This window comes from Pelophylax lessonae (genome assembly GCF_965119305.1).
Source record: "Pelophylax lessonae genome assembly, chromosome: 4".
Classification (NCBI taxonomy): Eukaryota; Metazoa; Chordata; class Amphibia; order Anura; family Ranidae; genus Pelophylax; species Pelophylax lessonae.
The window spans coordinates 497,924,440-497,952,308 of record NC_138771.1 but is presented as its reverse complement, the minus strand read 5'-3'; the positions used below and the strand labels follow the sequence as shown (position 1 = coordinate 497,952,308).

Genomic DNA, 27,869 nt, shown 5'->3' with positions numbered 1-27,869 from the left:
TAGCTATTCCTGCGGATGGGAAGTCAATACCCCAACAGTGATGACTTAGAGGTGGCGGCGACTGTCGGAGGACGTAAGAGAAATCCAGTTTTCTCTTTCGTTCATTGACAGACACAGCTGCAGATCTTCTTGCAATATAAAAACCTAAAAAAATGGCACCTCCCTATGGTATGTGCAACATGTGTGTATTATGTGAATAATAATATAGATGCGGCTGCCATCAATTTGGGTAACCAAAAAGATAAAGAATGACAATGTGAGGCTCACATTGTCAATCCAGATCTTCTTGACTGATGGGATGTCCCAAAGCAGTGTCAATATGAGGGGTGGGAAGAACACAGCAAGAAAACACTCTCCCCAAAGGCTAAACATAGCCAACCAGGCAAAACAGGAGCTTAATCAGGAATAACTGGAGCTCACCTGCAATACATCCTTAACTACCTCAATACTGGGCACTTAAACCCCTTCCTTCCCAGACCGATTTTAAGCTTTTAGCGCTGTTGCATTTTGAATGACATTTGCGCGGTCATGCAACACTGTACCTACACCAAATTTATGTCATTTTTTCTCCATAAATAGAGATTTCTTTTGGTGGTATTTGATCACCGCCAGGTTTTTTCTTTTTTGGTGCACAAATAAAAAAAGGCCGAAAAGTTTGGAAAAAAAAAACAAAAAACTTTTTTTTTGTTTAGGTTATAAAATTTTGTAAATAGATACGTTTTTTCCTGCACTGATGATGCCGCACTGACAGGCATTGATGAGGAGACACTGATGGGGTGGCACTGATATGCAGCACTGATAGGTAGCACTGATATGCAGCACTGATGGGCACTGATATGTGGCACTGATAGATAGCACTGATATGCAGCATTGGTGGGCACTGATAGGCAGCACTGATGGGCACTGATAGGTGGCACTGATCGGCACTGATGGGCGGCAATTATAGGCACTGATGGGCGGCAATTATGGGCACTGATGGGCAGCACTGGTGGGCAATAATGGGCACTGGTGGGCGGCACTGATAGATGGCAATAATGGGCATTGGTGGGCAGCACTGATAGGGAGGGCACCACTGGCAGGCTCTCTGAGCCCTGTTTGCCATCTCTAGTGGCCATGGTGGGCATCCCTGGTGGTCATGGGTGAGCATCCCTGGTGGCTCTAGTGGCACCCCCCCCCCCAGGGCTGCACTGGTAATCAATGTTCTGATTACCAGCACAGACCCCCCCTGTGATGAATGAGTAATTAGAAATACTCACTGATCCCCCCGGCTGCAGTACAGATCCTCTCTTCTTCTCCTCACTGACAGGATCTGTCAGGAGGAGAAGAGATCAAAGCCGTTACAACGGCTGTGTTTACATTACATGACGACTGTGATTGGACACAGCTGTCATGTGATCAGGAGGGCCAATCACAGGGCCCTCATGCCGCAACTTGTTGCTCTGTGTCCGAGGGACACAGGCACATCGAGATCGCACCACTGCGCGTGCCTGCGGCGGTGCAATCTCGCTTCTTCTGAAGGACTTTCCGGAACATCCGATCAGAAGGACGAGACTCCCACCCGGCCGTATTTGTACAGTGGCCGGGTGGGAGGTGGTTAAAGAGGACTAACCTCTCCAACAGCTTAGGCCCAGGAGGCACTAAGCGCCCTTACCAGGGAAAGGAGGATCCTGACCCTTAATGGCATACGCCTGCACCACTGTCTGCCTGATCCATCTAGAAATGGTCGCAGCACACACGGCCATCCCCTTACGGGGTCCTTCTGTAAGGACAAATAGAGAATCCGGCTTTCAGAACGACTCAGTCACCGCCAGGTACACCCTGATTGCCCGAACCACATCCAAAGAATGTAAGGCAATCTCTTTAGGATGCTTAGGCGTAGGACACAAAGAAGGCAACATAATGTCTTTATTTAAATGGAAACCAGAGACGACCTTAGGAAGGAATGACTGGCAGATACATAGCACCACTTTGTCTCTGAGAACCACTAGGTAGGGTGAACGAGAGGACAACGCAGACAGGACAACGCAGCCAGCTCCAACACCCTGCGCTCAGAAGTAATAGCCACCAAGAAAGCTACCTTCTGTGTCAAAGTCAGCAGAGGAATCTCACAAATATTTTCAAAAGGCGGTTACTGAAGAACCGACAACACCAAATTGAGGTCCCACGGAGGCAACGGAGACCTCACCAGGGGGAGCCAGGTGGCGGACCCCATGAATAAAGGTGTGAACCAAGAATTTGTGGCCAACGGGCATTAAAAGAAAATTGCCAGGGCCGATATCTGGCCTTTGATTGTACCCAAGGCAAACGCTGATCTACACCTCTTTGAAGAAACGCCAAAACACGAGACACCGAGAAGGAGCGAGGGGAACCCCCCCCCCTCCCAGACTAACACCAAGTAATGTACGCCCTCCAGACTCTATGGTATATCTTCCTAGAAGTCGATTTTCTAGCTTTTAACAGTGTAGGAATCACTGATTCAGACACCCCTCTGTTATAACCAGTGACTGTAAAGCAGGATGGAAGATCGGTCCTTGAGTTAACAGATCTTCTCTGAGAGGGAGTCTCCAAGGGACATCGGTGACCAGCCGTACTAAGTCTGCATACCAGAACCTGAGAGGCCAGTCTGGGACCACTAGGATGACCAGAATCCCTCTTGCCTCAATTCTGCGCAGAAGTCTCAGCAGAAGAGTCAGCAGAGGTATAGCGTACATCAGATGATACTGGCAGCAAGGAGCCAACAGAGCGTCTGTAGCGTTGGCCAGAGGATCCCGAGACCTTGCTACAAACCTCCTCACCTTCCTGTTGAGACGAGAGACCAACAGGTCCACATTGGGAGTCCCCCCACCAAACACACAATTGATGAAACTCCTTCTGGTGGAGAGACCATTCTCTCTGATCCAACGTCTGCCGACTGAGGTAGTCTGCCTGCCAATTTTCCACCCCTGGAATATGTACGGCAGAGATGGCTGGAACAAAGCGTTCTGCCCACCTTAGAATGCTGGCTACTTCCCAGGCCGCTAGGGCACTTTTGGTGCCCCCTTGATGATTGACATATGCCACGGCCGTGGCATTGCCCGATTTAATCCTTACCGGGCACCCCTGCAGACGATCACCCAAATTTCCAGGATATTGATTGACAGACTGGACTCCTTCAGAGTCCAAACCCCCTGAGCCGGATGCGTGCCCATGACACCTCCCCACCCGGACAGGCTGGCATCTGTGGTGACCAGTCCAGTACAGGGGGAGAAAGGATTTTCCCTGTCGAAGCGCCAGAGAGCGGAGCCACCAGATCAGAGACCCTCTTGTACCCTGGCTCAACAGGATCGGATTGTCTAGAGACTGTGGATTCTTGTTCCATTTGGCAAGAATCTCCTTCTGTAGAGACCTGATAAGGAACTGAGAACATGGAATCACCTCGAAGGTGGAAATCATCAGGCCCAGCACTTGCATGCAAGCCCTGAGGGATGATCGCCGGTCTGACAACAGGAGCCGAACCACATCCTGCCACTTCGGGAGTTTCACCTCAGGAAGAAACACCCTGGTTGAGGTCGTGTCCAGGGTCAGGCCCAGATAGTCCAGTTTGGTGGACAGGACCAGAACACATTTTTGGAAATTCAGTTTTCATCCAAACCCTTGCAAGGTTCGCACCAAAATGTCCAGATGGTCTTTCAAGGCATTCAGAGACTCTGCTCGCATAAGAAGATCATCCAGGTACCCCAGCACCGCAATCCTCTTCTGCCTTAGTAATGCCAACACTGGGGCCAAAACTTTTGTAAACACCCGAGGAGCAGAGGCCAGACCAAAGGGTAATGCCATTAATTAATAATCCTCCTCACCCACGGCAAAACGAAGGAAACGCTGATACCCGACATCTATTGGGATATGAAGGTAAGCGTCCTTGATATCAATAGAGGCCAGGAAATCCTCTTGATAAAAGGATGCCACTACAGGCGGTACAGGTAAATTTTTTAAGTTTAGCTTCAGCCAAAAGAATAATTTTTAAGTTTATAGGATAGCATAGGGAAGGGTTACCACCCCTGTACCATTTGTTTTGCTGTCTGTACCCCTGTTCAGAAGGTTTCACCTCACTTTCTGTCCCTATGACAACTGTATTTTGAATATTTTGGGTTGTTGTAGAAACAAGGATTGGTGATAAAGCTTCAGCGGGGATACCTTTTTCCAATGAGAACTCTTACAGGAGTGAATTTTCCTTACCGGAGGCAAGGACCAAAACTCGATCTTGTAACTGGACCGAATCAACTCGTGGACCCAATTGTCTTGAATCCAGGAGGTCCACAGATCCAGAAATAATCAAAGACGTCCCCCCACCCCAGATACGTTTGAGGGCGCCCCTTAAGGCAGAAGTGGGTTTGTCTGCGGACCCAGATGGGTCCGCTCTTGACTTACCAGGCCAGGACCTCTTTGAACCCACTGCTCGGTTATGGGTGGATTTTGATCCTTAGATCCCGTGGGACGAAAGGACCGCTTATGGGCTGAGAAGAAAGGGCCACGCTTGCGACGAGCCTCTTTACTCCTGGCAGACTGCGGAAGCAGAGTACTCTTACCTCCAAGTAAGACCTTTAATGATCTCTTCCATGGAAGCTCTGAACAAGCGGTCTCTTACAAAAGGGATACCCGTCAATACCTTCTTGGAAGCCTGGTCCGGAGACTAGTATTTCAGCCACCGCTGTCACAGACACCCTACAGGCTAGGGGTGCCGCATCTGGAGAGGCATCACAAATGTACTGCAACCCCTGGACCAACTAGTCGGCCAGCTCCACCAGGTCAGGAGGAGGTTGGCGCAGGAGCTTAGCCCATTCCGTTAAGGTCTGGGAAACCAAGGTTATGGTGAAAACCGGCCGCAGAATGTATCCGGCCATGGTAAAAAGGTATTGGACTAGAGATTCAGCTCTTGTCAAAAGGGTTCTTAAAGAACGGAGAGTCCTCCACTAGAAGAAGGGTGGCTTTATTCAACCTGGAAACCTGAGAGTCTACCACCGGTGGTACTGTCAGTTTCTTTAGCAGGTACTCTGCAAAAGCATACCTTCTAGCAAAATGCTTAGGGATCCTGATATTGTGTTTGGGGGAACTCCACTGACTTGCAACAATATTGTGGAAAAAGGCGGGAAATAGTTTTTCTATGATTAAGCCGATTCTGAAACAAAAATAGAAATAAAATAACTGAAGTTTTATTATTGACAGTAATATTATATTCACATTTGGAATGGTAAACCTAATTTCAATGGTTTGGAGGGTGTCTGAACCCAAACATTTAAACTAAAATTTTGTTGTATATGTCTCTAGACTGTCCTTACTTGTGTGTACTCAAGTTGGACTTTAGCAGCTGTGCCAATGTGTAATATTCTGGCACAGTCATTGTAGTGGAAATGTAAAGTGCAACCATGTTCATAGCAAGATTTTAAAAAATCTGCAGGATGTGCACAGTTCAGGGAGAGAAAGTGTGAGCAAAGAAAAATTTTATAAGGAAAAAGGTCTTGCATATAACTGGTATCTGGTTTGTAGTAGATTTTTGTACATGATCAACAGTTTCAATTTAAAGCATTTGCTACCCCAACACTTCATTTTCCTGATATGTGGTTGCTGTACTATGTACAGTACTTGTATGACAAAGTATCCTGTTCTCTTTGTATTACTTCCTTTATATTAAATCCCTCGTGTTCCTGCCAGTCACCTTACTTTCCTATTAAAAACTCACCACACTAGGCAGGAGAGCAGTTTGGATGTTGTTCGGGTTGTTCGGGTTGTCCGGCTATAATAAGCTCATCAGCAGGAATCAAGCAGTCAGACTCATTGTTTCTTCTGCCGGAAGGTCTTTGGAAAGGACAAGCGGCATCAAAAGTGACAATTTCATGATGGATTCGCCAGTTGATTACCTAGGCTTATGGCCTGAAGGGTAAGGCCTGGCTTTTTCAGATAAACATGCACTCTACTAGGAGTGTAGGAGCTTTCTGGGCTGTCCGGCATCAGGCCTCAGTGGCTCACGTCTGCAGGGCTGCAACCTGGTCTTCGGTACATACCTTTACAAGTTTAACCAAGTGGATGTAAGAGCCGCAGACAATACTGCGCCTGTGTGTGTTGCGGGCTGCAGAATAGTTTCCTTGGGCCTGAAAGTAGTTTTCTTCTATGCCCCCCTTCCCTAAGGGTCATTGCTTTGGGACATCCCAGATGGTCATGATTATAGCCTGCTCTGTGTCCCATGATGTATGATAAAGAAAGTTAGATTTTTTTGTATTTACCTGTAAAATCTATTTCTTGAGGTACATCATGGGACACAGAGGTCCCTCCCTTCTTTCATGGGGTTCACTGCTTGCAACAAAAGTGAAGTGCTTCCTGTATGGGAGGGGTTATGTAGGGAAGGGCTTCTTGTCTGTTTTTGGTCTGCCAGTGTCCTTTCACCTACAGGTGGTACATAATCCAAATGGTCATGATTATAGCATTAAAAACCATTTTACAGGTAAATAACAAAAATCAAATAATTTGCCAGTGTCCAATACATCTGTAGGTGGCAATATTAACCAAAGGTAAAGATTTTTTGTGTCCCTCAAACAGATTTCAAGAAAAGGCTTTACCAATTAGTTATTTCTTTTATATCAATAGGAAAATGAGCCTTCAGTTTTCCCCGCAACAGTCAGTTTGGCATTTCTCACCTCTGTGTCCTGCATCTAGAGATGTTGAAGCACTCGGGTTCTGTTTCTTCTCCATCTCTTCACGGAATCTCTGCTGCAGCTGCTTTTGCCGCAATTTGCGTTGATAGGTGGCGTCCATCTCTGGCTGAAGAACTGAAAGGGACGAGCCAAAACTGGAGCTGAAAAGAATAAAATAAAGCACCTTGTATAACTAAAAATGACCGTAGCTTCCAATTCTCAAAATTTCCCCTTCTTAGTAAAGGTTTCCAAGGCTATGGTTTCCAACACCACCTATACGCCGATGACACCCAGATCAGTCTCTCCACTCCCAAGCACACCCCCTTGATCTCCTCACGTATGACAAATTTTGCTGAGCAACATAACATGATATTACACCATTTCCTCAAACTCAGTCACAAAACCAAGCTTGTAATATATCCCCCTTCCTGGTCACCCCCTCGTGACTTTACCATTGAAATCAAAAGCACAGCTATTGATCCCTCCACACACGCCAGGGTGCTAGGAGTAATACTAGACTCTGACCTCTCCTTCAAGCCCCACATCCACAACACTGGGTATATCTTGCTGCCTTAACCTCTGTAACATTTCCAGAATTTGCCCCTTCTTAACTAATGACACTACAAAACAAATTATTTACTCCTGAATATCTCCTGCATTGACTACTGCAACTCCCTTTTTGCTGGCCTACCTTTACACAGGCTATTCCCCCTTCAGTCTGTCATGAATGCTTCTGCTACACTTATACACCTTATTAATTGTTCCATGGCTACTGTTCCTCCCTGCCAATCCTTTCACTGGTTTACAGTAGCCCAGTGTAAACCACTGCCCCCAGCTACATCACCAACTTCATCTCCAAATATCGCCCAAATTGTCCACTTCGCTCCTCCCAAGAAATCTTGCTCTCTAGCTCCCTCGGTACCTCCTCCCATACACACATTCAGGTCTTCTCCAGAACCTCTCCCATCCTCTGGAACTCCCTACTCCAATATATCCGGTTACCTCTTACCCTGTCTACCTTTAAGCGATCCTTGAAAACCCATTTATTCAAGGAAGTCGGCAGATGTTATGACGTCACATCCGGCCAGGCAGTTGTAAATACTGCCGTGATCTCAGCTAGATAGCCGAGATCTATATATATTTTTTTTTTTATCTCAGGCTTTACAGTCTGTAGGAGAGATCTGAGGTGTTATTGATCCCAGATCTCTCCATAAAGAGGACCTGTCATGCATTTACATAAAAAAAAAAATAGTAAAGTGCCCCCCGTCCCCGCATGCTTGCACGCAGAAGTGAAGGCATACGTATGTTGCCCCCACATACGTAAACAGCGTTCAATCCACACATGTGAGGTATTGCCGCGAACGTTAGCCCGAGAGCAACAATTCCTCCTCTGTAACTCTAAACAGGTAACCTGTAAAAAATGTTAGAGATTTGTAGGTACTGGAGCTTGGTGTCATTCCACGAGCGTGTGCAATTTTAAAGCGTGACATGTTGGGTATCTATTTACTCGGGATAATATCTTTCACATTATTAAAAAAAAAAAAATTGTTTTGGTTTTTTTAAATTCATGAAAACATATTTGAAAAATTGCTGCGCAAATACTGTGTGACCTAAAACGTTGCAATGACAGCCATTTTATTCCCTAAGGTCTTTGCTAAAACATATATAATGTTTGGGGCTTCTGAGTAATTTTCTAGCAAAAAAAAAAAAAAATGGGATTTTTGACTTAACGTAAAATCCATTTCTCTTTCGTTCATTGACAGACACAGCTCCTTATCTTCTTGATAGTTGGATTATGCTGCCCCCTACAGGAGTAGGAAACTAGGCAGGGAAAAAGCTTGACTACGCCTATGGGGCAGTCCCAGGGGGTATACTCCCACTCTCTGCTATAGGCACTCAGTTTTGTTACAAGCAGTGTCATAAGAAAACCAATTCCACAGAGGGGTGGGTGCTGTGTCCGTCAATGAACATCAGAGAAATGGATTTTACCGTAAGTCAAAAATCCCATTTTCTCTTTCGTTCATTGATGGACACAGCTCCTGATCTTCTTGACAGTTGAGACGTCCCGAAGCAGTGTCAAATATGGGGGGGGGGGGGACACCAAGAAAAAATTCCCAAGGCTAAACCATAGCCAACCGGGTACCATGGAGTTCAACCAAAACAACTGGCGCTAACCTATAAAAAAACCTAAAAAAACTATACACCCTCAAAGAAGACCAGTTCCTCTTAATAGCAGCCTGCAAAACCTTGCGGCCAAAAGAAGCATTGACAAATGCCAACACATCCACCTTATTAAACTTTGTGAAAGTGTGCACAGGTGACCAGGTGGCCACCTTGCAAACCTGCAGTACTGATGTATGATTACGGAAGGCCCAGGAGGCACTAATCACCCGAGTAGAGTACGCCTTAACAGGGAAAGGAGGAACCAGACCCCTAATTGAATAGGCCTGAATCATCGTCTGTCTGATCCATCTGGTAATGGTCACAGCAGAAGCAACCAACCCTTTGAGGCCCATCCGAGAGCAAAAATAGTGAAGCTGCCAGGTACACCCGATTGCCTGAACCACAAGGAAATTTCATTAGGATGTTAGGCCTGGAATATAGGGAAGGCAACACAATGTCTTCATTCAAATGAAAATCAGACATGACCTTTGGAAAGAACGACGGACAGGGAAAAAGGACCACCTTAACTCTGTGAACCACCAGATAAGGTGGTCAACAAGACACCCTGCGCGGAGAAGTAATAGCCACCAAAAAGGCCACCTTCTGGAACAACGTAAGCAGGGGAACCTCCCGAAGACTTTCAAAAGGAGGCTTCTGAAGAACAGACAGCACCAAATTGAGGTTCCACGGTGGCAATGGAGACCGCACTGGAGGAGCCAAGTGTCAAACTCCCTGGCTAAAGGTGTGCACCAAGGAATGTGTGGTCAATGGACGTTGAAAGAAAACCGCTAAGGCCGAAACCTGGCCCTTGATGGTATTCAAGGCCAGTCGCTGCACAACCCCCCCATTGGAGGAAAGCCAATATCAGAGCCACCGAAAAGGAACGGGGGTGAACCTCAAGAGACTCACACACGTCGTCCAAGAACAATGGTAGATCTTCCTAGAGGTAGATTTTCTAGCCTTTAACAGCGCAAGACTCACCAAAACCGCCAAGGCCAATCTGGAGCCACTAGAATGACCGGAATCCCTTCTCCCCCGATCCGGCGCAGGAGTCTTGGCAGAAGTTTGAGAGAGGGGAAGGCGTAAATCAGGCGATTCCGGCTCTAAGAAGCCACTAAGGTCTCTGTGGCGTCAGCTATAGGATCCCAAACCCGTGGCACAAACCTCTGTACCTTCCTGTTGAGACGGGATGATGAAACCCCTCTGGATGAATCGACCATTCCCCTGGTCCAAAGTCTGTCAAATTAGTTAATCTGCTTGCCAATTTTCCACCCCTGAAATGTGTACAGCAGAGACAGCTGGAACAAATCGTTCTGCCCACCTTAGAATACCAGCTACCTCCCAAGCTGCCAGGGCACTTCTTGTGCCCCTTTGGTGATTGACCTAGGCCACGGCCATAACATTGTCCGATTCAATGCACCCCTGAATGCGAACTGTCCAATGATCCAAACAAAGTCTGATCGCTCGGGGTTCCAGCACAATGATCTGCAGTCTGGACTCTGCAAGAGTCCAGACCTCCCGAACACAATCTGTGCCGAGGACACCTCCCCACCTGGACAAACTGGCATCCGTGGTGACAACCATCCAGTACAGGGGAAGAAAGGATTTTCCCTGTCGAAGTGCCAGAGAACGAAGCCACCAGATCAAGGACACTCTCATACCCCGGCTCAACGGGATCAGATTGTCTAGAGACTGAGGATTCTTGTCCAAATTTTCCAGAGATCTCGTTTGGAACTGTGCAAACGGAACCGCCTCAAAAGGTGGACACTATCAGGCCCAGCACCCGCATGGAAGCCTAGAGGGATGACCATCTGCTGGACAACAGAAGCTAGATTGCCTCCTGCAATTTCTGGAGTTTTTCCAGAGAAAGACACACTCTGGCTGAGGCCGAGTCCAGAGTCAGACCCAGATAGTCCAGTCTCGTGAAAGGAACCAGAGCATACTTCTGAAGGTTCAGAATCCAACCCAACTCCCTCAAGAGTTTGCTGAGTAATCTCGAGGTTGTCCATCAGAGCAGTCGGAAACTCCGCTCGCAGAAGAAGATCGTCCAGGTACCCTAGTGAAACGATCCCCCATTGACGCAACAATGCTAGTGCCGGGGTAAACACTTTCGTGAAAAACCAAGGAGCAGAGGCGAGACCAAAGGGTAATGCCACTAACTGATAATGCTCCTTGCACATGGCAACATAGAGAAAGCGCTGATGACCGCCACATATTGGAATGTGAAGGTAGGCGTCCTTGATGTTGATAGAAAATCCCCCTGATGTACAGATGCCAATATCATGCGAATGGACTCAATTTGGAACTTCTGTACCCGCACAAAGCAGTTTAGCGCCTTGAAGTCCAGAATTGGACGTACCTTGCCTTACTTCCTGGGAACTGTAAACAGGTTTGAGTAATGCCCCTGAAAACATTCCAAAGTCGGAACTGGAACAATCACCCCTTGAAGTAACAAGCCTTGCACCGCCTCAAAAAGACCCCGTAAGCGATCAGGGGACAAGCGCAGGTTGAAAGGGAGGAACTTTTCCGGAAGATATAACGCGATCTTGTAGCTGGACCGAATTACTTTGTGTACCCACTTGTCTTTTACTAGAGAGGTCCACGGATCCAGAAACCAGCGAAAACGTCCCCTCACCCTAGATATGGGTGAGGGTGCCCCTTCATGCAGAGGAAGCCTTGTCCGCAGGTCTGCAAGACCCTGCTCATGACTTGCCAGACCAGGTCCTCTTGGAACCCGTGGCAGAGGCCCTGAAGGGCTTATAACCCTTGTCTAGAGACCCTGAGGGACGAAAAGGCCTCTCATGAGCTGAGAAGAATGGCCCCATCTAGGACGGGGCTCCTTGCCCTTGGAAGCCTGCGGAGGAAGAGTACTCTTCCCCCCAGTGAGGCTCTTAATGATGTCATCCAAGGAGGTTCCAAACAGGCTATCCCCCACAAATGGGAGATCAGATAAGGCCTTTTTAGAAGTCTAATCCGCAGACCAGCATTTCAGTCAGATAATATGCCAAAGGACCACTGCAGAGACAGTCTCAAAATCAAGGGAGCCGCATCCAAAGAGGCATCACAGACAAACTGTTAGGAAAATAAGGAGCTGTGTCTGTCAATGAACGAAAGAGAAATGGGATTTTTGACTTACTGTAAAATCCATTTCTCTGATGTTCATTGACGGACACAGCTCCTGATATTCTTAAACATTGGGTACTATAGGTACTCAGTTTTGTTACAAGCAGTGTCAGAAGAATTACAACTCCTCAGAGGAGTGGGTGCTGTGTCCGTCAATGAACATCAGAGAAATGGATTTTACGGTAAGCCAAAAATCCCATTTTCTCTTTCGTTCATTGACGGACACAACACCTGATTATCTTAACCACTGGGATGTCCAAAAGCAGTGTTAAACATGAGGGGTGGGAACAGCGAAAAATAAATTCCCAAGGCTAAACTATAGCCAACCAGGTAAACAGGAGCTCAACCAAAAAAACTGGAGCCCACCTGAAAAGAACACTACACCCTCAAAATGGTGCACATAAAAAAAAAGAAAAAAGAAAATAAGCAGAAAACCACTCACAAATGTAGAGGAGTAAGTAAGCCTGTAATAGATGTCCAGTGTGAAGCGTCCGATTTCCTCAGGCACCGGTGGAGGACGAGGGAGGGAGTCCGTGCTCTGTGATAGAATCGCCGGCTGAATCGATAGCAGGGACTTCCCAATAGATGTTGGCTGGTAGGAGGACAAGCTGATATTGCGGCCTGGATCGCAAACACCGTCCTGGAGGAGAAAGTGCCGTCACTATGCGTGACGTGTTTCCGAGCTGGCTGGCTGCGATGACATGTGCAGCGGCGCTCCTTCATCAATAGCAAGGACATGTCTTACATTGCAATATTAATGTGATACCTACGTAATTATGTGTATAAAAGCCTTCAACTGCGTCAAATAAAAGAACAGTTATTTTGGAAAAATGCGGAGTGTATCTTTTTGTGTCTGTTCCCTGCTGCGGTAGTTATTATTTGGAACCACTAATCAATATGAGGATAGGAGTTGCCTATCTATAAAATGTCCAGAACACAACACATCTACTTTATAGAACTTTGTGAAAGCGTTCACCAACAACCAGGTGGTCGCCCTGTAAACCTGCGTCACTGACGCCTGATGGTGGTATGCCCAGAAGGCACTGAGCGCTCAAGTAGAGTGTGCCTTGACAGGGAAAAGGAGGAACCTGACATTGTCTGTCTGATCCATCTGGAAACGGTCACAGCAGAAGCAGCCAACCCTTTTTGAGGCCCATCCGTGAGTATAAATAGTGAGTCTGACTTCCGAAAAGACTCTGTAGCTGCCAGGTACACCCTGATTGCCCCGATCCACAAGGAAATGTTCTTAGGATGTTAGGCCTGGAACATAGGGAAGGCAACACAATGTCTTAATTCAAATGAAAATCAGGGACGACCTTAGGAAGGAATGACGGACAGGGACGAAGAACCACCTTATCTCTTTGAACCACCAGATAAGGTTGACAAGACAATACCTGATTCACCGTCTGTCTGATCAATCTGGAAATGGTCGCAGAGGAAGCGGACAACCCTTTCTGAGGCCCATCTGTGAGCACAAACAGTGAGTCTGACTTCCTAAAAGACTCTGTAGCTACTAGGTACACCCTAATTGCCTGGACCACATCCAAGGCATGCAAGGCAATTTCCTTTGCATATTTTAGCCTGGGACATAGGGAAGGAAACACAATGTCTTAATTCAAATGAAAATCAGAGACATCCTTTGGAAGGAATGATGGACCGGGCGAAGAACCACCAAGTAAGGTGAACGACAGGATAACGCCGCCAATTCTGACACTCTGCGCGCAGAGGCAATAGCCACCAAAAAGGCCAGCTTCTGGGACAGCGCAAGCAGGGGAATTTCCTGAAGATTCTTAAAAGGAGGCTTCTGGAGAACTGAGAGCACCAAATTGAGGTCCCAAGGTGGTAACAGAGGACGCACTGGAGGGTCCAAGTACCTAAATCCCTTTAGAAAAGTGTGCACCAGAGAGTGTGTGGCCAACGGCCATTGAAAAAAAAGACCGCTAAGGCCAACACCTGGCCCTTGATAGTACTCAAGGTCAGCTTTTGCTCAACTCCTTGTTGAAGGAAGGTCAAGATGCGAGCCACCGAAAAAGAGTGAGGATGAACCCCAAGAGACTCACACCAAGCAATGTATGTCTTCCATGTACGATGGTAGATCTTTCTAGAAGTAGATTTCCTAGCTTCTAACAGCGTTGGAATCACCGACTCAGACAAACCTCTGTCCATCAGCACCTGGCGTTCAACAGCCAAGCCGTCAAAGCCAGCGACTGTAAAGCAGGATGTAAGATTGGTTCTTGGGACACCAGATCCTCCCTGAGAGGAAACTTCCAAGGAACGTCGGTGACCAGCTGCACCAGATCGGCTTACCAAGCCTGCCGAGGCCAGTCCAGAGCCACTAAGATGACCGGAATCCCTTCTTCCTCCATCCTGCGTAGAAGTCTTGGTAGAAGCTTGAGAGGAGGGAAGGCATAAATCAGACGATACTGACCCTACGGGGCCACCAGCGCGTCAGTGGCGTCCGCCAGAGGATGCCGTTACCGAACCAAAAACCTCTGCACCTTTCTGTTGAGCCGAGACGCAAACAGATCTACCTCGGGGATGCCCCAACAAAGACACAACCGATGAAACACCTCCCGATGAAAGGACCACTCCCCTTGGTCAAACACCTGCCGACTAAGGTAGTCTGCCTGCCAGTTTTCCCCCCCGGGAATGTGTACAGTGGAGAGAACTGGAATGAACCGTTCTGCCCACTTTAGAACGACGGCTACCTCCAGAGCTGCCAGGATACTTCTTGTGCCCCCCTGGTGATTCACATAAGTCACGGCCATGGCATTGTCCGACTGAATGCACACTGGACAACCCTGAAGACGATCGTTCCAATGTTCCAGACACAGTTTGATCGCTCGGAGTTCCAAGACATTGATCGGTAGTCTGGACTCCTCCAATGTTCCAGACCCCCTGAGCAGAATTTTTGCTGAGGATGCATCCCCAGCCGGACAGGCTGGCATCCATGGTGAGCACTATTCAATACAAGGGGAGGAAGGAATTGCCGAGCCGAAGTCACCATATCAGGGACTCTTTCGTTCTCCGCCTCAGCCGGATCTGATTGTCCAGAAACTTCAGATTCTTGTCCCATTTGCCCAGAATCTCCCTTTGCAGGGACCTTCAATGGAACTGTGCAAACGGAACCGCTTCAAAGGTAGACACCATCAGGCCCAGCACGTGCATGCAAGTCCAGAGGGATGACCATGTGCTAGAGAGCAGAAGACGAATTGCAGCCTGCAGTTTTTGAAGTTTGTCCAGAGAAAGGAGCGCTTTGGCTAAGGCTGAGTCCAGAGTCAGATCCAGATAGTCCAGCTTTGTGGACGGAACCAGAGCAGAGTTCTGAAAATTCAGAATCCAGCCGAACTCCCTCAGAGTTCGTACGTTGATCTCCAGGTTTTCCACCAAAGCAGTAGGAGACTCCGCTCGCAGAAGGAGGTCATCCAAGTAGCCCAGTACTGCAATCCCCCATTGGTGCACCAATGCTAGCACTGGTGCTAACACTTTGTGAAGACCCGAGGAGCAGGGTAACGCCACAAACTGATAATGCTCCTCTCCCACGGCAAAGTGTAGGAAGCACTGGTGACAGGCACATATTGGGAGTGTGAAGGTAAGCATCCTTGATGTCGATAGAGCCAAGAAAATCCCCCTGATGCAGGAAAGCCACCACCGAGCGAATAAACTCCATTCTGAACTTATGCACCCGCACAAAGCAGTTTAGTGCCTTGAGGTTCAGGATTCCAGTCCATTTTTTTCCACAGAAATAGAGCTTTCTTTTGGTGGTATTTCACCGCTGGGTTTTTTATTTTTTGCGATATAGGCAAAAAAAGAGCGAACATTTTGAAAAAAAAACAAAACAAAACTGTTTTTTAGTTTATATTATAAAATGTTGCCAATAAGTAATTTTTCTTCATAAATTTGGGCCAAACTTTATACTGCTACATATCTTTGGCAAAATTAGCCCAAATTAGTGTATATTATTACTGATGGCGGTACTATGTGGCAGGTCACTAATGGCAGGCCTGTGTGACAGATCCAGATTTGGTCACTGATGGTGGGCCTGTGTGACAGATTTTGACAGATCCAGATGGTCTGTGACCAATCCAGATGTGTTGTGACAGATCCAGATGATGACAGGTTCTCTTTATTGGTGGTGGGGGGGGGGGGGGTGGTGGTGCACAGTAATGTTGGACACAGCCAATCACGTGGTAAACAGACAATTTCATTGGCTGTTTACCCTGATCAGGGATAGGCTGTTATCCCCGATCGTCGCAATGCGCACCCCCGGGGCTCGAATTAGCTGCTCTTCCTGCTGGACATCATATGACGACCAGTCAGGATAGTTTAACCACTTAGGTCGTTATTCTCTTATATGGTGGGCAGGAAGTGGTTAAAAAAGGAATGGAAGAAAAACCTCAAACAGTGTTCTGCTTTGGCAGGATTATACAGCTTTTCAAGAGGGAAAAGGCTGTAAATCGTTTAATCAACAACATAGGAACAAGACTAGGGATTGGACAGTTCCACATTTAGAAAAAAAGCTTAATTATCTATCCCTCGATTCTCTCTCTGGATCTTCATCTGTGTCTATGCCCTCCCAGATTCGATGCAAATATTCTAGGGGCAAGTGCAAATCCAAGACAACGACATAAGAAGCCCACATCTGGACCACCCATGCATGTTAATCTGCACTCTAAGGACACTCCTCAACAGGTAGGGGCAGGTATTGCATGATGTGAGGTGATGGGTATTTTTCTTTCCTATTCTTCAGGTGTTGGTTCTGATCACTCTCAGGACAGGCACAACTTGGTTGCAGTTAAAGATTAGGGGGCTACTCCTAAACCCAAGCAGGGGACTTTTTTAAGCAACGCCCGTTCAGACACATTAACACCGACTGGGGAAAGGCATAGACACATACATGAAGAAACCAGGCACAGAGATAGCAGAATATAGTCAATTTGTCTTTACACATATTGACCCAGGATGAAATGCATTTGTTGTCCTGGGGTGTCAATTTTTGTCCAACCAATTATTTGTACAAATTTGAGACTATCAAAGATTTACATCTATTTGCCTGGAAGTTATTGCTTAAGAAGGGATTACATGCCAAAAAAGAACACTCATCAGAAAACAGGGTTGACTGAGGCTAAGTCTAAGGCTGTGTAAGGTCTTATGGCCGTTTTGGAGCCGAATGAATCCATCAACTTTGCCGAACGATTTTATCCTGATTATATACCAGGAATCTAATTGATTTGTATGCTTTCCTGATAAGTGTGGACGAGCCTACTCTATTTGACTACACTACCCTAAGAAAAAAATCTGATGTTTTCTCCTACCCTAGTTTGAGATCTAACTTGTCTGCCTTTTTCAAACTGACCAGTAGGGATATTGAAGCCCTGAGTACTTCTTTTGTGGCTCCTGCTTAAGGGGCTCCTGAGTTTGGTTGTGGTTTTCTTGGTGAATGTGAGGGCCTCCCTATGCTTTCCCGACGTCTATTCATCCGGGGGCGGGCACCTGCGTGTTTCAGCAGCCTTCAAAGATCACCAGGGTTTGGTGGCCTTTTCTTTTTTAGGAAATTAGCTAGCAAGGCCTGAGTAGATAGCAAGAAAAATTTAGAAAAATATAATAAAATAAATGTCATTGTAAAAATAATAGGATTTTTGACTTACCATAAAATCCATTTCTCCAATGTTTATTGATGGACACAGCTCCTGATTCTTCTTAACCATTGGGTTATACTGCCCCCTACAGGATTAGGACACTTGGCAGGAAAAGGCTTGACTACACCTATGGGCAGTCCCAGGGGGTAAACACCCACTCTCAGCTATAGGCACTAAGTTTTGTTACAAGCAGTGTCAGAAGAAAGCCAACTCCACAGAGGGGTGGGTGCTGTGTCCGTCAATGAACAACAGAGAAATGGATTTAACGGTAAGTTAAGAAAATAGGATTTTTCCTACAGTTTACCTGTAAAATCCTTTTCTTGGAGTACATCATGGGACACAGAGCACTAGCCCATCCCTTTTACAGTTAGTAAACACTCCCCTAGGCTCACACTTAACCCTTTGATCACCCCTAGGTTTACCCCTTCCCTGCCAATGTCATTATTACAGTAACAGTACATATTTCTTTATCGTACATTACAGGACACAGAGCAGGTAGTAATGACTATCTGGGTTATACGTTACCTTTAGGTGAATGGACACTGACAACCAATAGACATGAAGTTCCTTCCATATAACCCCTCCCATAAAGGAAGAACCTCTGTTATTGAAGCAAGCAATGGAGATCCCAGAAAAAAGAGGGGAGGGACCTCTGTGTCCCGTGAAGTACTCCAAGAAAAGGATTTTACAGGTAAGCTGTAGGAAAAATCCTATTTTCTTTATCGTACATCACTGGACACAGAGTAGGTATAAATGACTATCTGGGATGTCCTAAAGCAATGCCCTTAAGGGGAGGGGACACAGAATCCCCTAACCACCCCTGGGCAAAGAACAATAGGAACTTATAGTGCTGCTTTTAAAATGCTTATACCAAGCTGAGCCCCTTCTCCAGCTCTAACATCCACTTGATAAAACCTTGTGAATGTATGAACTGAAGACCAAGTAGCAGCTTTGCAAATCTGAGCCATAGATACTTGATGATGTACTGCCCAAGAAGCACTCACCCTCCTGGTAAAATGTGATTTTAACCTAAAAGGCGGAATCTTTCCCTTTAAGCTATAAGCTTGAAGAATGACTTGACGAATCCACCTAGAGATAGTGGAAGTAGTTGCCACTTGGCCTTTCCTAGGCCCTTCCGGCAATACAAAAAAGGCATCGGTATTACGGATTAGTGCAGATGACTTCAAATAGACTTTAACTGCATGAACCACATCTAGTGAATGCAACAATCTTTCCTCTGGAGTGTGAGGATTTTGAAAAAAAGGAAGGCAGACAAGTTAGATCTCCCCATATCCTGGGTAGCTGAAAACCTGATACAGTATTACTTTAGGCGAAAAGGATGGATGAGGCCAAAAGACCACTTTATCCTGATAAAGGATCAAAAATGGCTCTCTACAAGAAAGAGCCGTTAACTCTGAGACCCTCCTGGCCGAGGTTATAGCAACCAAAAAGACCAATTTCCTTAAGAATAATACCAAGGGAATCTGCCTGATAGGTTCAAAGGGCTGTCTGTGCAGCGCAGAGAGTACAAGATTCAGATCCCAAGAACACAGGGGTGGCTTAATTGGCTGAACCATGCAAATCACACCTTGTAAAAATGTTCGCACTAAAGTGTGCGTCGCTAAAGGTCTCTGGAAAAAAAAAACGACCAGGCTGAGACTTGACCTTTAATGGTCCCTAATGCCAATTTTAGGAGCACCCCTACCTGAAGAAAAGCAAAAATTTCAAAAATTACATTCTTACAAGGATGCCATTTCTTGGATTCACACCAAGTGATATAGGATTTCCAAACTCTATAATAGATTCTCCTAGAGACGGGTTTACTGGCATTAATTAATGTAGCCAAATCAGAGCCCAAGATCCCCCGATCCTTCAAGATTCTGGTTTCAATACACAGGCCTTCAAATTCAGCGACCATAAGCAGGATGGAATATGGGATCTAGGGAGAGCAGATCTGAATGACATGGAAGCAACCATGGCTCCCCTACTGCTAAACCTCACAACCTCTGAGAACCAAGGCCTCCTGGGTCACACAGGAGCCACTGGCTTCTCTTCCACCTGAATTCTGTTCAACAACCGTGGCAGAAGTTGGATCGGAGGAAATGCATATATCAGGGTGAATTGTGACCAAGGGCTCACCAAGGTATCTGTTCCGATAGCGATTGGATCCATGGTTCTGGACACAAAACTGTCCAGCTTGTTGTTGAACCTGGATGCCAATAGATCCACGTTGGGAGTACCCCAATGTTGACAGATCAGCTGAAACACCTCAGGATGCAAGGACCATTCTCCTGGACACAATTGCTGACTTAGAAAGTCTGCACCCGGGATGAATACTGCTGACAAACATGGAACATACCTCTCTGCCCATGTCATTATATGGTTCACCTCTTTTTGAACCAATTGGCTCCTGGTGCCCCCCTGATGGCTGATATAAGCCACCAGGGTCACATTGTCGGACTGAAGTCTGACAGGACACCCCTGCAACCTGGTTGTCCAATGACACAGCGCCATATGGGCTGCCCTGGTTTCCAAGATGTTGATGGGCAAGAGTCTCTACCTGAGACAAAGTCCCTTGAACAGAAAGACCCTCCAAAACAGTCCCAGTTGATAAGGCTGGCGTCTGTGGTTACAACCTGCCAGGTTACTGGCGAAAAAGATTTTCCTTTGCTTAGGTTGATGAGAACCATCCACCAAGACAGATCCTGCTTGACCCCTGGAGCAAGAGACATAGAGGAATCCAACGCTTGGACCTTCTTGTTCAAAGCAGAGAGAATACTGTACTGAAACATTTAGGAGTGGAATTGAGCATAAGGGACTGCCTCGAAAGAGGCCACCATTTTGCCCAATAGTATCATGCATAGTCTTATGGAGGGAAACTTTTTCCTCCCTACGAACCAAACCAGACTTCTTAGGGCTACAACCTTTTTTGACAGCAAAAAAAAAAAAAACTTTTGCCTGAACTGTGTCGAGAACCAGACCCAGATATTCCAAGACTGGAACAGGCTTTAAGGTCGATTTCTCTAGATTGATAATCCAACCCAAATCCTCTAGGCACTTGATCCGTTAGGGACACGTCTTTTGTTAGCCCTAAGCTTGAACGATTCTTTAACAGAAGGTCGTCCAGGTAACCGATGACAAAGATGCATTGGGGCCTTAGAAAGGCTAACACCGGGGCCAAGACTTTTGTCAACACCCGGAGAGCTGTAGCCAGACCGAATGGTAGAGCTACAAACTGGAAATGTCACTGTCCTACTGCAAACCACGGAACCTCTAAGGGAGCCTAGAAAATTGGTACATGGAGGTATGCATCCTTGATATCTATGGAAGCCAGAAAATCTCCTCTTCCGCCAATACAGCCTTAATGCTGCTTAAAAACAGCCTAAAAATAAGTTCCTGCAGACCAAATGCACGCTATTCTGGGGACATAACTCCTTAAAGTGCACTGATACCCGTACAGGGGTGTATCGACCGACAGTTGTACAAGCCAACCGGATTAAGCAGAAGTATACAAATATACCTTTATGCCTTGACTGGTCACCTAGCTCTCCCATAGAAATGTATCCATGGGTTGAAGTTATGTCTCAGATGCCTTGCTGATCCTTCAGCCCACATGGTTCATCAAAAATGGCCGTCCTACTTCCTGTCTATACAGGAGTAGGACATACTGAATGAACCTGCGCCCTCTAGTGGCTGGAGGAGACACGTCAAATACTCCTGAGAAGTACACAATACATGAACAGTACACTGCCCTTAGTGGCCACTGGGAGAAAGACAAAACGACAGATCTCTCTTTTTTTTTTTTTTTAAAAGAGAGGGAAAAACTTACCAGTCCCGCCGCAGGATACTTAGAGGTCCCAAACTTCAACCATCATGGCGGGCTTTGTCAGTCATTGGACCTTCAAGGACCGAGTCCTCTTTTTTTAATGGGGTCCACACCCTTGGACCTGTAAAGCACCCTGCTGGTAAACTCCTTGAGATAATAAATAACCAGGGTTCCATTTATGAGGGTCCAGCGCCCAGATGGGTCACATTACAGGGAAAACCTTGGGTCTTCTTAGCCGAGGCTCGGGTACCATCTTTTTAGTGCTTAGCCATTCTAATGGATCCGATCAGAATGCCCCTAAGCTGGGACATCATTCTTAGGATTGAAGAGCTTTAACAGCCATGACCACCACCTTCAAGATACTGGGGAAAAAACGGAGATTCTTCCTGTATGGGAGGGGTTATATGGGAGGAACTTCCTGTCTATTGGTTGCCAGTGTCCATTCACCTAAAGGTAGCGTTTATAACCCAGATAGTCATTATTACCTGCTCTGTGTCCCGTGATGTACGATGAAGAAATCCCATTTTTTCTTTCGTTCATTTACGAACATAGCTCCTGATTCTTCTTAACCATTGGGTCGTCCCAAAGCAGTGTTAAACATGAGGGTTGGGAAAACATCAGAAAAAAATTCCCAAGGCTAACCATAGCCAATCAGGTAAAATAGACTTCAACCATAAACAACTGGAGAACAATATACCCTCAAAGAGGACCAGGTCCTCTAAACAGCACCCAGCAAAATCTTGCGGCCAAAAGAAGCATCCGCAGGTGCCAACACAACCACGTTACAAAAAAATTTGTAAAAGTGTTCACCGACGACCAGGTGGACATTTTGCAAAACCTGCGTCACTGACGCTTGAAGACGGGAAGCCCAGGAGACACTAAGCACCCTAGTAGAGTGTGCCTAAACAGGGAAAAGAGGGACCTGACTTCTGATGCAATAGGCATGAACCACCGTCTGTCTGATGCGTCTGGATGTGGTCGCAGAAGAAGCAGACAACCCTTTGTGAGGTCCGTCTGTGAGTGCAAATAGAGTCTGACTTCCTAACAGACTCCATAGCTGCCAGGTACACCCTAATTGCCCAGACCACATTCAAGACATGCAAGGCAATTTCCTTCAGATGTTAAGGCCTGGGACACAGGGAAGGCAATACAATGTCTTCATTCAAATGACAGTCAGAGACCACCTTGGGAAGGAATGACGGACAGAGGCAAGCACCATCCTATTCTTGTGAAGCACCATAAGGTGAACGACAGGATAACGCCGTCAGTGCCAACACCCTGCATGCAGAGATGATAGCTCCCAAAGAAGGCCACCTTCTGGGGCAACGTAAGCAAGGAAACCTCCCAAATATTTTAAAAGAGAAGCTTTAGTAGAGCTGAAAGCACCAAATTAGGATTCCAGGGTGGCAACGGAGCCAGCACTGAAGGAACCAAAGGTCAGACACCCTGAAGAAAAGGTACGCACCAGGGAGTGTGTGGAAAAAGGTTGTTGGAAAAAAAAAACACCAAAACCCGATACCTGGCCTTTGATGGTACTCAAAGTCAATTTTTGTTCAACCCTCCATAAAAGAAAGGTTAAGATCTGATCCACCGAGAAGGAGCGAGGATGAACTCCAAAAGACTCACACCACGCAATGTATGTCTTCCACGTATGATGGTCTTCCTAGAGGCAGATTTCCAAGCTTTTATTTGCATAGGAATCACTGATTCAAACACACCTTTCAAACTTTCGGCACCTGGCGTTCAACAGCCAAGCCATTAAAGCCAAGGAGCATTGGCGTTAAGTAAATAAACAGTGCTGCACGGATATATAATCATAAATTGCACTACATATATCAGATCCGTGTGTAATATGCAATATTAAAGTGCTAAATAGTGCCAATAAATATATATAAATAAAGGTAAGTATATAAAAGTGAAAAAGATGTAAAAAAGTCCAGTGTGAAATAATAAATAAACGTGCTGAAATTTAATAAATGGATATAGTCCAAACAATCATAAAAGTGATCTGTGCTCCCAAAGATATGTGACCAGAGTGTCACAGTAGACAGTCACAACCGTGCACCCCCTTGTGAATGGGTGCTCACCTCAGCTCTTTATAAAAAACGTATGAGTAAAAAGATCCTATGAGACAACCATAGGATAAATAAACGTGCTGAAAATTAATAAATGGATATAGTCCAAACAATCATAAAAGTGATCTGTGCTCCCAAAGATGTGTGACCAGAGTGTCACAGTAGACAGCCACAACCGTGCACCCCCTTGTGAATGGACGCTCACCTCAGCTCTTTATAAAAAACGCATGAGTAAAAAGATCCTATGAGACAACCATCCGCATCTTTAAGACTCCTCTTATCCACAGCTGAGATCCGGCTTGCAATATCATTCAGTGTAACTTTAAAACTCCTCTTATCCACAGCTGAGAACCGGCTTGCAGTATCATTCAATGTGACATATTATGGAAACAGAGACTTGCAATAGTGCATGAAATCCTTCAAACAAGCATTTATTGAAAAAGATATATAATGGTCTCACTCACATTAGCAGGTGCATAGCATGCACATATACAATCGCCTTTAGAGATGATGGAAATCGTGGTGGTATAACGGGGGAGACCGATCAGCACCGCCTTAGATACACAGCGCACGCTGGATGCCATCAGTCTCACCGAGCTTCGGTGCAGTGCTCCGTCCGTCCTTGCCCTTCTCCTACGCGTGACGACACAGGGACCACATGTCTTCCTCGGGGGGAGCTATATACTGAGCTGCGGACTGTGATCCCGCAAAGGGGACGCCAGCCAAGGGTCCACAAATGGATCACCTATTGGACCCCACAAAAAACAAGGGGGTCGCCCTCCGAGCACTCCATAGAGAACATATTAGGGCATAGCCCCGTTAAAAGGGGGGCGTTTGCCTTCGCTAAAACAAGGCAGGTGCCCCACACAATAATGGCGGTAAGACTGTCATAAAAATAAAGCGCCCTCGCAGCACCACCCAGTCCAAGGGAGGTGCCAAGCTGATCATATGGCCCAGCAGGCCTCAAACCATGGCTTAATTTTTTGTAGGGGCCCAGCCGCAATTGCATGGATCCTCAGCCTGGCGGAAGATCAAAGAAAGAGTGGGGGCTTCAGCTATGCACATTGGGGCTACCCCCCAACGGCGACGCCCGACTCGGCCACATGGACTAGTAGTTTGCGGCCTCTATTTTTAAGGGCGTAAAGACCCACAGTGACCGAAATTTTAGAAGAGCTGGGGGGGGGGGGGGAGGGGGCAGGGGCCCACGTACCTTCCCAAAACCTTTCAGCGGTAGTGGGGGGGGGGACAGCTACTTACCACACAAGGAACAGGATGGGCACCGCTCTGGACAGGACACCGCTCCATTGTAATGTGGGTTCTGTCGTCCAGAAGGAAACGCTGCGACTCAGGCCGAACCCAGTTCGTATGCGTCCTCGCGAGACGTTAAACCCGCAGGCCAGCCCCTGTCCAGTAGGGATATGTCGTGGCCAACCTAGCGCAGAGCTATGGTCTACACGTGCTCGATGGCCGGTCTTGGGCGACCCTAAGGACCTATATTATCCAGTTAGTCGCCCAGTCCGGCACTTGATTGTAGTTCTCACAGGTACAAAATAAGAAGAGGAAAAACATTCAGTTTAAAATGAAAAAAATGCCAGTATCAGAGATCCCAGCAAGGAACTAGGTCCTTATTCCAGACTATATAACAAAAAAATGCAAAAGCAAAAAAATATCAATAGTGAATGGTGCAATAATCAAATGATGTAAAGACTGGCTGCACACACTAAAAGTGTCTAAACCACACAATGTAAACTAAATAAACCAAAAAGTAGTGTTGCGCCAGTCATGTGCACACATAGTGTAATAAAACTCAAAATCAGTGTCCATACATGTTCCAATGTCCATACAATCAATCAAATAAACGGTGAATCCACGTGTCCAAAAGAATCTTGTGCAAAACTTAATTAGTGCTTTCGTGATTAGTGCAATCCCACCACCAGGTGAATTGGTCTCTCACCTCCACTATAGACCCACTGCTGGGTCAATCACAGCGTTGTATATACACAGGGACCTTCAGATAGTAAAGGCTATGGATAGCCTATCACCTCCAGAGGGATTCTCACCGATAAACATAAAGGGGGAACAAAGGAAGAGATCTAGTTCTCTTTGTATGGTTGCAGTAAACCGCTTTATTGAGTAAAAGGAATAGTACTCACAAAGGTGGCGCTTCCAAAGCACATAGCAATCAGCATAAACGGTATCTAGGAAGAGACAGCTTCCAGCACGCAGGCTCTGTCCCCTATATGCGTGACGTCGAAGCCCAACCACAGGCGTTGACTTCCTCGGTAGGGGTGGAGACTGCATGGTGTGCTGCGCCTTAAGTGGCCGGGCTGGATCCCCTCACATGAAGCTGATTGGATCTATTTACATATTGCCCTCCCTGTGCCTTCTATGCAGTTCAGGACCCCGGAAATAAGAATATTCACATTCATTCCCTGGTGCCACATCGCTATACCGGATTGAATAGAGAATAGAGCAGATGCAATGCATCTATCGCTTTACATTTATCAGAGACTGCATGCCGGAGCTCATCTCTTCCTAGTATATACCGATCTTTTACCAATATTACACTTTATTAAATGATAATTCATAATAAATATATAAATACATGATAAAACTTCTAATTGATTAAAAATGCATTAAATCTATAAAGGTGCATATATTGTAATCTAAAAACGCATCAACTTTTAAAACGCATTAAAAAACAATAAATGCAAAAAACAATAAAATGCATATATCAGAAAAATCCCCATGACTAAAACAGAAATACATCAAATCTTGCAGAACCAGAAGATCATCATTAAAAATACAGATAAAAAGCTATCAATAAAAAATGATGTCTAAAACAATACCAGAATGCTTTATTACTAATAAAGCAGTTGAGGTTGAAGTCGATGTTGAGACAATACTTTGGTCTCGTACACCCAAAAGGATTCTCTTCTACTCAACTGTCTTATATAGTGGACACTGATTTTGAGTTTTATTACACTATGTGTGCACATGACTGGCGCAACACTACTTTTTGGTTTACTTATTCCAGACTAGGCAGAAAAAAACAGAGTGCCTACAGCTGAGAGTGGGTGTATACCCCTGGGACTGCCCATAGGCGTAGTCAAGCTTTTTCCTGCCTAGTGTCCTACTCCTGTAGGGGGCAGCATAACCCAATGGTTAAGAAGAATCAGGAGCTGTGTCAATCAATGGAGGAAAGAGAAATAAATTTAGCCTACCCTAAAAGTGGACAGTGTCAGTCAGTAGGGCAATAGAAAGTGTCAGTAGGGCAGTGGACGGTGTCAGTAGTTTTTATTATAATTTTATTTTTTTTTACAATTTTTTTAGGAACACCATTGGGGGCTTTGGTGAAATATCAGGGATCTAAACATTTTTAATTTTGAGAGACAGGGAGTGAGGACAGAGATTCCCCAAGTCACCTTCTCTGCAGCCACAGCTGCACTGGACAGTGAATGAATGGAAAGTGCTCTGGGCCCAGCGGCTTCTTATTAGTTCACAAACTGAAGAATCAGCAGTCGGCGGGAGAAGAGGGAAGGCAGCAGCGCTGCAGGGATTGGGGGGGGGGGGACACAGGGAAGGGGGGGGCAGAAAGAGAGGAGGGGCGGCATCTACTAGAACCGTCTGGCTGTATTTTCCCCCTGCAGCTGCTTAATGTAGCAAGGGAGAGGAGGAGAAATTGGCTTTCAGTGGCTGTAGGAAGAAAATGAAGCACATGCCACCTGGAGCATGGGGATGGCAGCAACCAGGGCACATGAGCAATGCCCCCCCCCCAGTTATGACAAATGACCCCCCTAGTAACAAATACCCTAATGTAAAAAGGGAGGCTCTACTTCCCGGTAATGACAGATTCACTCATCCAGATCCCCCCCAATCCTAGTCATTTTTTGAGGATTTTTCTGTCAGTGTGTCTTATGAAGAAGGATGGGGGGCAATGGGTCTCTGTTCCCAGCTATCAGTGTTGTGAGCAGGGTGGAGGGTACAGAGGGTCCCTAATAAGTGTCCCTAATAAGTGGCACAGGCCCGACCAGCTTCTTTCCTTACCAGTGACAGCAGTCTTGGCTACCAGGCGGCGCTCTCCACCTCCTGCCTCACATAGCCCTGTGACAGTTCAGTGTCCATTCCGCCCGATTGTCAGCACAAACCATTCTCACCACATTCCCAGGCTGCTCTCACCCCATTCTTCCACTCTGCTCTTTAGCGCACAAAAAACTCAAAACTTCGTCCCAGCCAATTGAGAGCAGAGGAGCGTGGAACCAAAGACAAGGTGCAAGCTGAGTAGAGGAGCAAGCATTCCACCACTCGGTTGCGGGACACAAGATGGAGGGACACTGCGGGATCCAAGTCTAACTCCGGCATTTTGCATGGGGAGTGT

At 46.3% G+C, this 27,869-nt stretch overlaps 1 protein-coding gene across 1 annotated transcript in view; it reads right to left on the bottom strand.

The window, feature by feature from the left end:
• The window catches only part of RAD52 (RAD52 homolog, DNA repair protein), a 343,169-nt gene that overhangs the window by 79,348 nt on the left and 235,952 nt on the right, over nucleotides 1–27,869 (bottom strand). The window contains exon 8 of the mRNA XM_082255747.1: nucleotides 6,669–6,826. Within this exon, the coding sequence (XP_082111873.1) occupies nucleotides 6,669–6,826 (158 nt within the window). The remainder of the gene's footprint in view (nucleotides 1–6,668; nucleotides 6,827–27,869) is intronic.